At 57.7% G+C, this 13,163-nt stretch overlaps 1 protein-coding gene across 6 annotated transcripts; it reads right to left on the reverse strand.

Moving 5' to 3' along the window:
* Nucleotide 1: 1 nt before the first annotated feature.
* ACHE (acetylcholinesterase (Cartwright blood group)) lies at nucleotides 2–6,963 on the reverse strand. 6 transcript variants are annotated; one of them, XM_023197273.1, is made up of 5 exons: nucleotides 6,601–6,963; nucleotides 3,195–4,282; nucleotides 2,364–2,848; nucleotides 1,176–1,345; nucleotides 2–344 (listed from the first exon to the last, which is right to left on the reverse strand). In XM_023197273.1, the coding sequence occupies exons 1-5, from the start codon at nucleotides 6,776–6,778 to the stop codon at nucleotides 223–225; spliced, it is 2,043 nt and encodes a 680-aa protein (XP_023053041.1). In that variant the 5' UTR covers nucleotides 6,779–6,963; the 3' UTR covers nucleotides 2–222. The 6 variants fall into 6 exon arrangements, with proteins under 6 accessions (XP_023053041.1, XP_023053044.1, XP_023053045.1 ...); XM_023197276.3 differs by lacking the exon at nucleotides 6,601–6,963 and adding an exon at nucleotides 6,099–6,170 and having other exon boundaries at nucleotides 2–1,095; nucleotides 3,195–4,285; XM_023197277.1 differs by lacking the exon at nucleotides 6,601–6,963 and adding an exon at nucleotides 5,842–6,068.
* Between the last annotated feature and the right edge of the window lie 6,200 nt (nucleotides 6,964–13,163).

The following is a 13,163-nucleotide window of genomic DNA, read 5'->3' on the forward strand; positions in this document are numbered from 1 at the left end:
ATGGCTGTAACAGTTTATTGGCAGCCCAGAGGGGCAAAGGCACCGCGGGGGAGGGAGCTCAGTCCGAGACATGCAGAGGACCGGGAGCCCCGGGGGACGTCGGGGGTGGAGTGGGGATGGGCAGGGTCTGGGGCTTCTCTGTGTTATAGCCCAGCCCTGAAATAAATAGTATATACAGCTAGGAGGCCGGGCGGAGCGGGGGACTTGGGGGTCCCGCCGGGGTCACAGGTCTGAGCAGCGATCCTGCTTGCTGTAGTGGTCGAACTGGTTCTTCCAGTGCACCATGTAGGAGCTCCAGCGGTGGAACTCGGCCTTCCACTGGCGCTCCGCCTCGTCGAGCGTGTCTGTGGCCAGGGCGCCCGGCGAGGCGCGGGGGAGGACCGTACGAAGAAGGTCGGGGATCGGACATTTGGGCGGGTGGGTGGGGGCATGAGTGCAGGGAGGACGCACGGAGAAATGCAGGCGACCACGTGGAACGGTGGCAAGAGGATCAGGAGAATGTGCGAAAGACGAGAGGGAGGATGAGGGCAGAGGCGGGGCCAGAGAAGGACAGCAGGAAGGAGAGAGGAGGAGAAAAGAATGACCGGAAGACAGGGGGACAGAGGGGACAGGAGGGGGAGGTTGGGGGAAAAAGAAGAGACAGAAATGGTTGACCGTTATAGCCCAATGGGGGGTGCTACCCAGCCCAGGGCCTCCCTCTTCCCCCCAGTGTCAGGCTCAGGTTCCAAAAGATAATTTTATAAAAGAATACTGGCTTTTCCATTTCCATTCAAACAACAAAGGCGTGGGGGTCCCTGAGAAGGGTGGGAGGCACAGTCCCCTCCTCCTGCCCTGTCCAGTGTGAGTCTCTTGGTTTGAGGAGGAAGGGGTCACTGGGTCTGAGATCCCTGAGTGGGGCCCTTCCCCACTGTCCGACCACTCATTAGAGGAGGGGCCTCTGTGGCCGTAGGGGAAGAGGCCGTGGTGACAGCCGCAGGAGGTGGGAGAGGAGGAGGAGGAGAAGCTGGTGGAGAAGGAGGAGGGGCAGGGGGAGGCCGGGCCTCGGAGCCGCCTCCCCATGGGTGAAGCCTGGGCAGGTGCTGGGAGCCTCCGAGGCTAGGGGGAGAAGAGAGGGGTTACACCTGGCCAGCTCCCACTCCCCTCCTCCCAGCCGCTGCCCGCTGGCCCCTGCGTACCGGTGGCGCTGAGCAATTTGGGGAGGAAACGGTTCCAGAAGGCGCAGGCCTGGGCGCGCAGCCCCCGCCGCACCTCCAGCGGCCGCAGGTCCAGACTCACGTACTGCTGAGCCCCCGCCGTGTACGGGGGCCATTGCGGGGCCTTGGGGTCTCGGGGCTCATTGGGGTCCCTGCGGAAGGAAGGGAAGGCTCAGTCTAGACGGGCAGTGGGAGGAGGCGGCCCCCAACCCCATGGGACCCGGACTCTTCAGCTCTGCGGAGAGCCCCAGAGAGCCCGTCCCCTCCCTCCCACCACCAAGTCACTTCTTTCCCTTCTCCAGTGTGCCCGCTCATGGGGTCTTCCCTTCCGCCTATGCTCCGTCTCCTCTCCGTTTCCCTCAGCTTTTCTGTTCCATCTTTGTTTCTCCCACTAAAAAAATGGCTAGGATGTCTTAAGCCCTTCCTAAATAACCAGGACGGGTCCTATGTCTACAAACATCACATTTTTTAACCACCACCATCCGATGCTAGATTTCATTGTCCTCTTCTTGATCCAGGTAAACAGGTGTGTGTGTGAGAGAATGTGTCACTGCTAGTGAATCATCACTGGTTTGATTTAATCCAGCTCCAACTGCTTTGTCTTGGTCTGCCGTCTTTTTTTTTTTTTTTTTTTCTTCTTCTTCTAGAGATAGGGTCGCTCAGGCTGGAGTGCAGTGGCACCGTCATAGCTCACTGCAGCCTCAACCTCCCAGGCTCAAGCAATCCTCCTGCCTCAGCTTCCCAAGTAGCTGGGACTACAGGCACCAGCCACTATACCTGGCTAAGTTTTGTAATTTTTTTTTTTCAAGAGTCGGGGTCTTGTTATGTTGTCCAGTCTGGTCTCAAACTCCTGGCCTCAAGGGATCCTCCCACCTTGGCCTCTCAAAGGGCTGGGATTACAGGGGTGAGGCTCACCCCCTCCTTGTCTATCTCATCTCTTCCTCACTTTTCTTTGCCTCTGTCTGCCTCTGCAAGACCACCTCTGCCTACTCTGTCTCCTTTCTTTTGCTCTCCCCTTTTATCTCCTTTGTGAGCATGTCCCTCTCTGGCTGTCCTATCCTGCCCCTGTCCTACCCATCCTTTCTGTCTCTGTGTGTCTGCCTCTTTTTGTGTGTCTCCCCACCCCTGACTCCTGTCCTGCCCAGCCTCCTCTCCCTCTGCACTGCTGACCCTGTGCGGGCGAAGTTGGCCCAGTATCGCATCAGTCGCTGGGCGAAGATTTTCTCCTCCGCGGTGTAGTTTCGAGAGGGGTCCAGGGGGATCCCAAAGATGAACTCGATCTCGTAGCCGTGGGGCACCCCCATCCACAGGGGCCAGGAGAGCGTGGAGGCACGGTGTTCAAAGACGTAGGCGTAGACCCGGGCACCCTGGGCAGCCAGTCGCCCAGCCAGCTGGGCCACGGGGCACACGACATTGTGGTCGCCCACCACATCGCTCAGGGCCTCCCTCAGGCGTGCCGGGTCCTCGGGATGCAGCCAGTCTGTGTAATGCAGGACCACAGCCTCGGCTGCCAGGTCACTTACCTGGGGGACCCCGACCCGCACCCCGGCCAGGAACTCGGCCCGGCTGATGAGAGACTCGTTGTCTTTGCTGAAGCCTGGGGCCCCGTAAACCAGAAAATATGAGCCCTCATCCTTCACCACACCCACCAGCACCTGGGGGTGATGGAGAGGGGGGTGGGATGGAGGGACAGGCACAGACAGACAAGTAGACAGAAACAGATGGACAGACAAAGAGCCAGAGAGATGAACAGTTACAGACCTGGAACCATGGACAGAGAGAGGACGAAATCGGGGGAGGGACTCAGAGAAACAGAAAATAGACCCGTGGTGGCTTTCGTGTCTGCCCTGCCGACCACCCTGGGATCTGAGCCTTCAGGGAGGACTTCTGGGACTTCTGGGAATCGGTCTAGAGAAGCCCTCATGCCTGGGTCCCTGTGGGGAGGGGAGGGACTGTTGGGACCCAGAGGAGCCAGCTTCACCCCCGCCAGTCACTAGTTACCTGCAGGCCATGGAAGTCTCCCGCGTTGATAAGGGCCTCTGGGGTGTCACTGAGGAAGTCTCCATCTACCACAGGGACGAAGGAGAACCGGAAGACGCTTTCTTGAGGCAGTACATGCCATTCGTGGTTCACCAGGACCTGCGCTGGTCGTGTCCGAAGGCAGGCTACTAGCTCTGTGTCATTCCCACCAGTGCCGCCTGGGGGACAGCCCACAAGGTGGGCCAGCTGTGTGGCCCTGCGGCGGGCCTCTCCCATGCCCACCGTGGCCCAGGGTCCATTGGGGGCACCGCTCTGCAGCACGGCCCTGTGGAACAGACCCCGGCTGGGCGGGGACAGCAGATGCATGCCCACTGAGGCAGCACCCGCGCTCTCCCCAAACAGCGTCACTGATGTCGGGTCCCCCCCAAAGGCCGCCACGTTCTCCTGCACCCACTGCAGGGCCAGCCTCTGATCCAGGAGACCCACATTGCCCGGGGCCTCTCGGCTCCCGGGCAGGGCCAGGAAGCCAAAGGCTCCCACCCGGTAGTTCATGGACACCAGCACAGTCCTCTCGGCCTGTACCAAGAAGCGGCCATCATATACGTCTAAGGAGGAGGCCCCACTGTAGAAGCCACCCCCATAGATCCAGACGAGGACAGGGGTGGGGGATGTAGGCCGGGGGTATGGTGTCCACACGTTGAGGTAGAGGCAGTCCTCACTCAGCTCACGGTTGGGGTTCCACATCTCGGTGCCCTCAAAACCTGGGTATAAGGTGTCCACATACTGGTAGCAGACACTCTGGAAGGTTGTAGCATCTACCACCCCTGACCAAGGCTGCTTGGGCTCCGGTGGCAGAAAGCGACGAGGTCCCATGGGTGGCTCCGCAAAGGGGATGCCCAGGAAAGCAGAGACGGGGCCCCCGGGGGTCTTCAGACGAATGCCCCGCAGCCGGCCCCCACGCACAGTCACCAGCAGCTCTGCATCCTCCCGGCCCTCAGCCCCCACTCCTCCTCCCAGGAGCCAGAGAAGGAGGAGAAGGAGTGGAGAAGCCAGGGAAGGCGTGTGCAGGGGACACTGCGGGGGCCTCATGGCTGCAGGGCAGGCGGTGTCTGCTGGGAGAAAGAAAGGGAAAGGGTGAAGGGTCGGTGGAGAAGCCAGGAGGGAGGAGATTAGGACATGGTCGGCCCAAGGGTTATCGCTCAGCTGCAGAGGAGGTGGGGCAGGTTGGCAAAGATGAGGGGAGACAGGGAGGGAGAGAAGGAGACAGGCAGAGACAAGGACACAGGCCATCAGGCAGGAGGGGACAGAGATCAGGCAGACACTTACATCCAGACAAATGAAGGGAACAGAGAGGAGCACCCTCTCTACCCCCCAGGGGTCCACCGCCCTCACCTCTTCCCGGAACTGGGCCGAGCCCAGCTCGTGCAGTGCGGGCACCAGAGGCCTCAGTCCACGCACAGGCCACCCGACAGGGGCGCGGCCTCACGGACGGGCGGCGCCGCTGGGGGAGCTTGCTGCGGCCTGAAGGCGCAGCCCCGCTCTCCTGCGTTGGCCAGGCCCGGGGCCCTGGGGGACGGTGGGCTGGGCATTCAGGGTGTGGAAGCCTTAGGTCCCGGAGTCCCCCAAATCCTGCCTAGTCCACTCCCCACCCAACCCTGCCCCGTCTCATCCAATGTCTGGCACCGAGCACTGATGCCCGCGGGTTCCCATCAGCTGCGCACGCTCCCAGCCCAGCCCCAGCAAACAGGCTAGCCAGCCCGTGTCCCCCAGGACTCGAGAGCCCCCCATCCGTCTGAAGCTGCCGTGCACGCCGCCGCCGGCGGAGGGCAGTAGAGACCGAGAAAAGGTCGGCGCTCCCCGCCCCGAGCCGGGAACCGGGAGCCGGGAACTTGGGGTGGGGGACTGGGGGCTTAAGGGCCTTGCAGAGCCGCCTGAAGGGCGAGCCGGGACGCTTGTGTTCCCGGGGCTCCGGAGATCCCTGGCTGCAGGGGCGGGGGCGCTATTTTGGGGGCAGCAGCTGTTACGGTTCCGGCATCTCCAGCCAAAGGATCAAAATTCCCCGGGTGGGAACTCCCCCCTCTCCCGCCGGTCACCCCTCGCCCAGCCCCCACTGTCCTGAGCTGGGGGTGGTGATGCTGCTGGAGATTAACTAGGAAACCCAAGTGGCGCTAATTATAACTCGGGGCTTCCGCTGAGCCTCCCCTTCCCAAAAAATACAGATGGAGTCTCCGCGGGAGGGGGCGTCCTGGGCCTGGGAGGGGGCCTCTGCGGGGCGCTGCGCAGGGGCGCTGGGCTTGTGGCCCTGTGGATGGGGGTGCCCAGCCCGGCGCCGGGAACCTGCGCAGCTCGGGTACCGCCCCAATGAGGGGGTGTCTTCCAGTGGCCCCGGACTAGGGAGCGATCGGGGAAAGGGCGCTCGGGGGTCCCCGCGGGAATCGGAGCGCAGAGGCGGCGGCCGTCCCCGCGGGCTTGGGCTCCTGCGTGGGCGTCGGTGAGTGTGAGGCGGCCGGGGAAGAGTTCCGGACGAGTGCGGGGCAGTGGAGGGCGGCGCTGGGCAGGCCCGGCGACGCGGGAGCCGTCCCGTTAGGGGGGCCTGGACCCCTCGGGGAGCGCACGGTGCCCCGGACGCGGGCCGGAAGGAGAGTCCCGGGCGGGGAGGGAGACTCACCTGAGGCGGCCGAGCCGGGCCGGGCCGGGCCGCGCCGGGAGCTGGAGGCGGCCGATGTTCCCCGGCGCAGGCTGAGCCGACTCTGACAGCCGCCGCCTCCGGCCCCCCGCACACACCCCCTGCGGGCTGCACAGCGCCCCCGCCCGCCCCCGCCCACTGTCTCCGCCCCCGCCCCTCCCCGCTTCCCCGGGTGGCCACCTCCCCTCTCTCTCCCTCCCTCGGAGCCGAGACCCGGAGACCCCGGGGCCCAGACGCACTCCAGTGCCAGACGCCGACCGACGACAAACGCGCAGTGACAGACGCGACCCAAAGACCTGCAGCGGCGGAGCAGACACCCACGTGACAGACAGACGGACAGAAGCCCGTGGAGACAGACACGCGCAGACGGACGACCTCATGCAGCGACAGGCACAGACAAACGCAGGGACCGACTTTCACAGACGGACGGACACACTTGGACACCCTGACGGTCTCGCTCGAGGCTGGGGGAAGTTAGCGCAAGGCCAAGCAAGGGGCCATGCATCCCCCGCCACGACAGACAGGGGTGGCATGGTTGGAGAGGCATGTGGGAGTGTGGCCGAGGACCGTCCCGTTAGGGGTCCAGGTGGCACTGGTGCAGAAAAGGTGACGTGGGACACTCCTGGGGATGAAGGAACACCTGTGGGAATGGAGGTGTAAACATGGGATCGCGAGTGGAAATGAGGTGGGAGGGCATGGAGACAGGAGACTCCGGGGGAGGAAAGGGTGACTCGGGGACACCTGAGAAGACAAGCCAGCGTGGTGGCACACGCAAGGCTGCGGGTCGAGGCCGCACTCCGCGGTGGCAGTGGAAACTTCTGGAATCCCCGCGGGTGGGTCTGCGCTGGTTCCCTGACGGGTGACCTCGGACTTTCGTCACCAGGGTCCGGTCGGGGCATGACATCACCAGGCCTAGCATTCATTGGCCGCACTGCTGGCAGGTGGGAGCGGCCTGGCCCGGGCGCCCCTAGCCTGCTCCAAGGGGCCTGACCCGCGCAGACTCCCCCCCGCCCCGCCCTCCAGGAGGTCACCCGTGTGAACAGGGCTGCTGCAGCAGGGTCCCCACGCCCGAGGTGCAGGCGGCAATACCGCGCGGCGCCCGCTTTCCGGAGGCTGCGGGCTCGGAAACCCCCAGGACCCCGCGTGGGAGAGCGGCCGGCGCAGGCCAGCGTCGGGGCGTGCGTGCGCGCGCGCGGCGGTGCGGGGCGCGGCGCGGCGTGGAATGGGCGCGTGCGCGCACGTTCGATCTGGCCGCCTCGCGCCCCGCAGCACCCCGGGCACGCGTGCGCCGCCCTTGGGACTGCGAGCGCTGGGTCTCGGGGCCTCGCAGGGGTTGAATCCGGAGTGTTGCCCGTCCCTGGCCGCGCGGTTCCCGGCTTTCCAAGCTGGGCGCGCCCCACGCCTGCCAGCCCCACAGGAACTGGGTCCCGCAGGCACGGACACTCGCACTCTGCTCGCTGGAGACGGCCGCCAGGTGGCGCAAAAAGCAGCCGCTTGGGCCTTGGAGACTGAGCTGGGTTGGGGGTGTTGGGGAGATGAACCCCTCGCCATCTGTGCCCACTGTCTCCGGCTCTCCCCGCCCCAATCTCAGGCAACCCCAGATCTCCTGCCTGGACACCGAGGCTCCCTGCATCCGGCCTTCAGCGTCCTAGCCGCACTAATTGAAGGCTCCCCACTGGCCAGACCATGTGCCCTAGTTGAGATCCCTGAAGATCAGGTGTAAGGGCTGTGCATGGGTACAGGGGACAGGAGAATGGACGGTGGGTGTTGCTGCGTGGGGAATGGATCTGAGGCAGGTTTCTAAGCGTGGTAATTATGAATCATTAAAATGATGGGGCCGGGTGCGGCCCCTAGTGCAGTGCCTGTAATCCCAGCACTCTGGGAGGCCGAGGCGGGAGGATCGCCGCAGTCCAGGGGTTGGAGACCAGCCTGGGCAACATAGCGAGACTCCCTTCTCAGCAAAAAAATAAAATGATGGAAACAAACTATGAACGAGTGTGCTGAGGCCTGCCCAAGTCCTGAGGCTTTAGGGAATTTTGACCCTGCTAGTGATAAAGGCTTTCCCTATCACCCTCCAGACGAGCTGTGCCACGCAGGTGTCACCTAACCTCTGTCGTCACAAGTTTCTAGGCCTGTACAATGAAGATAGGGAGGGCAGGGACAGTTTATCACCAGGGTTATCATTTCCTGGAACTATCCCTCTTTTTGCCTTGAGCTCTCAGCAACCTTTGTCAACATGGGCACCTAACCTGTCAAGCCAGGAGGCCTTTCCCTACATGGTCTAGCATAGTAAACTCCCCAGCATCTTCTAGGACCCCACCCTCAACAGCTGTCACTGCAGGGATGTCCTTGATTTTTCCCATTTCTTCTCTCACCATTTCTTTTTATCCAGGAATCAGCCTTGCTTCTACTGCCAGTTCTGCCAATTCAGAGAATTCCCCTACCCCTCTTTTATCTCTGTCTCCCATCTTGGCAGGAAGCCCCAATTTTTTTTTTTAAATTTTTTTTTTTTGTTGTTAGACGGGGTCTCGCTCTGTCACCCAGGCTAGAGTGTAGTGGCGCCATCTCAGCTCGCTGCAACCTCTGCCTCCTGGGCTCAAGGATTCTCCTGTCCCAACCTCCTCAGTGGTTGGGACTAGAGGCACCTGCCACCACGCCTGGCTAATTTTTGTATTTATAGCAGGGTGGAGTTTCACCATGTTGGCCAGGCTGGTCTCAGTCTCCTGACCTCAGGTGATCCTCCAGCCTCAGCCTCCCAAAGTGTTGGGATTACAGGCATGAGCCACCATGCCTGGCAGGGAACCCCACTTCTATTACAGACCTTGATCCACATCTTCTAACAAAAAAGATTCTTATTTCCTCTATTTATTGGTTAATATTCAGTTCAGCTGTATGAGACCAAAAACCAAATAATGGCTTTAACAAAATATAATAGAGGCTGAGTGCAGTGGCTCACCCCTGTAATCCCAGCACTTTGGGAGGCTGAGGCGGAGTGGATCACCTGTAATCCCGGAGGCCGAGACGGGTGGATCACCTGAGGTTGGGAGTTCAAGACCAACCTGACCAACATGGAGAAACCCCGTTTCTACTAAAAATACAAAAAAATTAGCTGGACATGGTGGATCATGCTTGTAATCTCAGCTACTCAGGAGGCTGAGGCAGGAGAATCGCTTGAACTCGGGAGGCAGAGGTTGCAGTGAACAGAGATCACGCCATTGTACTCCAGCCTGGGCAACAGGAGCAAAACTCCGTCTCAAAAATAATAATAATAGGCCAGGCGCAGTGGGTCACGCCTGTAATCCCAGCACTTTGGGAGGCCGAGGTGGGCGGATCACGAGGTCAGGAGATCGAGACCATCCTGGCTAACATGGTGAAGCCCCCTCTCTACTAAAAATACAAAAAATTAGTCGGGCGTGGTGGCGGGTGCCTGTAGTCTCAGCTACTTGGGAGGCTGAGGCAGGAGAATGGCGTGAACCCAGGAGGCGGAGCTTGCAGTAAGCTGAGATCGCGCCACTGCACTCCAGCCTGGGCGACAGAGTGAGACTGTGTCAAAAAAAAAAAAAAAAAAAAAAAAAAAGAAAGAAAATAAAAATAATAGAAATGTATTTCTTGGGCCAGGTGCAGTGACTGTCATCCCAGAATTTTGGGAGGACGAGGAGAGAGGATCACTTGAGGCCAGGAGTATGAGACCAGCATGGCCAATGTAGTGAGACCCTGTCTCTACAAAAAATAAAAATAAATAGTTGGGTGTGGTGGTGCATACGTACAGTTCTAGCTACTTGGGAGGCTGAAGCGGGAGGATCACTTGAGGCCAGGAGTTCAAAACCAGCCTGGGCAACATGGTAAAACCTTGTCTCTACTAAAAATACAAAAATTAGTTCGATGAGGTGGCGCGTGCCTGTACTCCTAGCTACTTGGGAGGCTGAGGCACGAGAATTGCTTGAACCTGGGAGGCAGAGATTGCAGTGGGCCAAGATCTCATCACTGCACTCCAGCTCGGGTAACAGAGGGAGACTCTGTCTCAAAAAAAAAAAAAAAAAAAAGAAAAGAAAAAAAGACCCAGAAATGGGTCATGCAGGGTTGGCATGGTGCCCTCAATGTCGGGGTCCAGGCTTCTTTACACAGAACCTTGTTGCTTCTTACACAGTATCTTGTTACTGCACCATCTTCAGCATGTGACTTCCACCGCATGGTGTAGAATGGCTGCTGGAACATCAGCAATCACATCTACATTCCAGCCAGCAGGAAGGAGGAGGGGCTGAAGACGAGTATCTCCTATTTATTTATTTATATATATATTTATTTATTTGACAGAGTCTCACTCTGTTGCCCCAGACTGGAGTGCAGTGGTGCGATCTTGGCTCACTGCAACCTCCACCTCCCAGGTTCAAGCGATTCTTCTGCCTCAGCCTCCTGAGTAGCTGGGATTACAGGTGCCCGCCACCATGCCTGGTTAATTTTTTGTATTTTTAGTAGAGATGGAGTTTCACCATGTTGGCCAGGCTGGTCTCAAACTCCTGGCCTCAAGTGATCCACCTGCCTCGGTCTCCCAAAGTGCTGGGATTACAGGCCTGAGCCACCATACCCAGCCGAACTCTTCCTTTAATGATGAGCCTTTGCCTAATCCTCCATTAAGTGAGATTGTAACCTGGCAGAATTGGGAGCCTGAGGCCACATAAATGACTTTCTTCCCTCTGCCCACCCCTTCCTATGTCCCCTACTTGATGTTGGGCCAGTCTTCCTTCTGGATTCAAGTTACATCATCCTACACAGGATGGGATGATTTCTCTTTGCGGCTTATCCATCCTTCTTACCCTTTTCTTTTTTGCTAGCTATGAGCATTTCACACATTTTTTATAGCTTGTCTCTATAAAATCTTACTTTGTTTTCACAATTTTGTTAAATATTTAATGAGTGTACAGTATTTCCCATGGAATTTGCCAAATAACCTTTTGCTTAGTTGAGCCTCTTTTCTGGCGGGGGGTAGAGTGGAGCGGGGGTGGCATACCCTTGTGCTCAGGTTTTTTTTGTGTGTCTTTTGTTTTTGTTTTTGCTTTTTTGGTCTCATTTTGTCACCTGCGGTTGGAGTGTAATGGTGTGATCATATCTCATTGCAGCCTTGAAGTCCTGGGCTCAAGCAGTAATCCTACTTCAGCCTTCTGAATAGCTGGGACCACAGGTGGCACCACCACGCCCAGCTAATTTTTAAATATTTTATTAATTTGTAGAGACGGGGTCTTGCTATGTTGCCCAGGCTGGTCTTGAACTCCTGGACTCAAGTGAGCCTCCCGCCTCTGCCTCCCAAAGTTTTGGGATTACAGGCGTGAGCCACCGTGCCTGGCCATCAGAACTGATCAGTACTTTTCTTGGCATTCCTTTCTGTCCATGAATGTGAGTGCTTCTGAAAGGAGTGAAATATGCAATTTAATTCACCAGTAGTACATTGAACTCCACGTTGCCACTCATCTTTCCTGGTATGACCCGATATCCATCTGACATGGTCCCTGGCGTGCTGGGCTAACTGGCTGCTCAGATCCTGGTCTCACAGGTTCCAGCGAACCCTGACTTGGTTTTCAGTTTAAATGTTAGCAATGCATCTTAAATGGCTTCTTGGGAACAGCTGGTGAGGTTATACTAGGTGCTATAGATGTTTGACACCCAAAGAGCTCCTGGTCACTCCTGGCTGCCCTGCAGGTATCAAGTGGCCAAGTGAGAGCCATGCTGGAAGCACAGGTTCCACAGATGACCTTGGCTGGGGTTCCAGGGACACTGAGTATTTAGCACAAGATTGGTGCAGAAGTGAGGAGGACCAGTTTGGGATTCTGCCACCTGGCTTGGGGACAGTGCAGGCTGGCTGTGAGGTTGGCCCAGTGGCCAGCTGGATCCCTTAAACGTCCACAACATTGGGGACAACAGGGTGGAATGGAAGAGAAGCCCAGATTCAATGTTGCTTTCACAGTAGCATGTACGGAGAAGAAGAGCTTGTTTGCCAGCTGCTTGCTGAATGCTTTGCTAAATATCATCTTATTTAATTCTCACTTGTAGCATTCAAATAGGGTAGGATGTATTTTCTTTTCTTTTCTTTTTTTTTTTTTTTTTGAGACAAAGTCTCGCTTTTGTCCCCCAGGCTGGAGTGCAATGGCACGATCTTGGCTCACTGCAACCTCTACCTCCCAGGTTCAAGTGATTCTCCCACCTCAGCTTCCTGAGTAGCTGGGATTACAGGTGTGTACCACCATGCCCGGCTAATTTTTTGTATTTTAAGTAGAGACGGAGTTTCACCAGGTTGGCCAGACTGGTCTCAAACTCCTGACCTCAGGAGATCCGCCCACCTCGGCCTCCCAAAGTGTTGGGATTACGGGCATGAGCCACTGCACCCAGCTCCAATGGGGTAGGCTGTATTTTCATTACAATTTTTTTTTTTTTTGAGACAGAGTCTCAATCTGTCGCCCAGGTTGGAGTGCAATGGTGTGATCTTGGCTCACTACCTCCTGGGTTCAAATGATTCTCCTGTCTCAGCCTCCTGAGTAGCTGGGATTACAGGCGCCTGCCATCATGCCCAGCTAATTTTTCTATTTTTAATAGTAACAGGGTTTCACCATGTTGGCCAGGCTGGTCTCTAACTCCTGACCTCAGCTCATCCACCTGCCTCGACCTCCCAAAGTCCTGGGATTATGGGCATGAGCCACCACACCCAGGCTATTCTTAGTACAATTTAACAGCTGGGAAACTGAAACTGATGCCCAGAGGCATTATATACAGCTGATGATACAGAGTTTGTTTCGTTTCATTAGCTGGTAAATTGCAGACTTTGGACTTTGGGTGAGAACTCTGACCTGGATGGGCTGGGTTGTTTCATAGCGACTCACTCCTGTGACTTCCGGAAAATCAACTCCTAGAGTCTCTCAGGCCCTCCTGGCCCCTCCTTCCAAGGAGAGGGGTGTGGGGTGTGTGCGTGGTTACAGGATGGGGGTCCCTGCCCGAGTCTCTGTGCTTCCTGGGAGATGATTCTCTTCTGCCTCCCATTCTCCCCCAAGTTCTTCCTCCTTTTTTTTTTTTTGAGACAGAGTCTCACTCTGTTGCCCAGACTGGAGTTCAGTGGTGTGATTTCCCCTCATTGCAACCTCCGCCTCCCGGGTTCAAGCAATTCTCCTGCCTCAGCCTCCTGAGTAGCTGGAATTAACAGGTACACACCACCATGCCTGGTTAATTTTTGTATTTTTTTGTAGAGATGGGTTTTTGCCATGTTGGCCAGGCTGGTCTCAAACTCCTACCTTGTGATCTGCCTGCCTGGGACTCCTGAA

The sequence above is a fragment of the Piliocolobus tephrosceles genome, chromosome 8 (assembly GCF_002776525.5).
Source record: "Piliocolobus tephrosceles isolate RC106 chromosome 8, ASM277652v3, whole genome shotgun sequence".
In the NCBI taxonomy this organism is placed as follows: domain Eukaryota; kingdom Metazoa; phylum Chordata; class Mammalia; order Primates; family Cercopithecidae; genus Piliocolobus; species Piliocolobus tephrosceles.

Excerpts from the sequence above, each read along its gene's own strand:
- ACHE (XM_023197273.1), bottom strand. The coding sequence starts at position 6,778 with ATGCTAGGCCTGGTGATGTCATGCCCCGACCGGACCCTGGTGACGAAA. Across the intron at positions 2,849-3,194 it reads GAGACTTCCATGGCCTGCAG|GTGCTGGTGGGTGTGGTGAA; the intron begins GTAACTAGTGAC and ends CATCACCCCCAG. Across the intron at positions 1,346-2,363 it reads GCCAACTTCGCCCGCACAGG|GGACCCCAATGAGCCCCGAG; the intron begins GTCAGCAGTGCA and ends TTCCTTCCGCAG.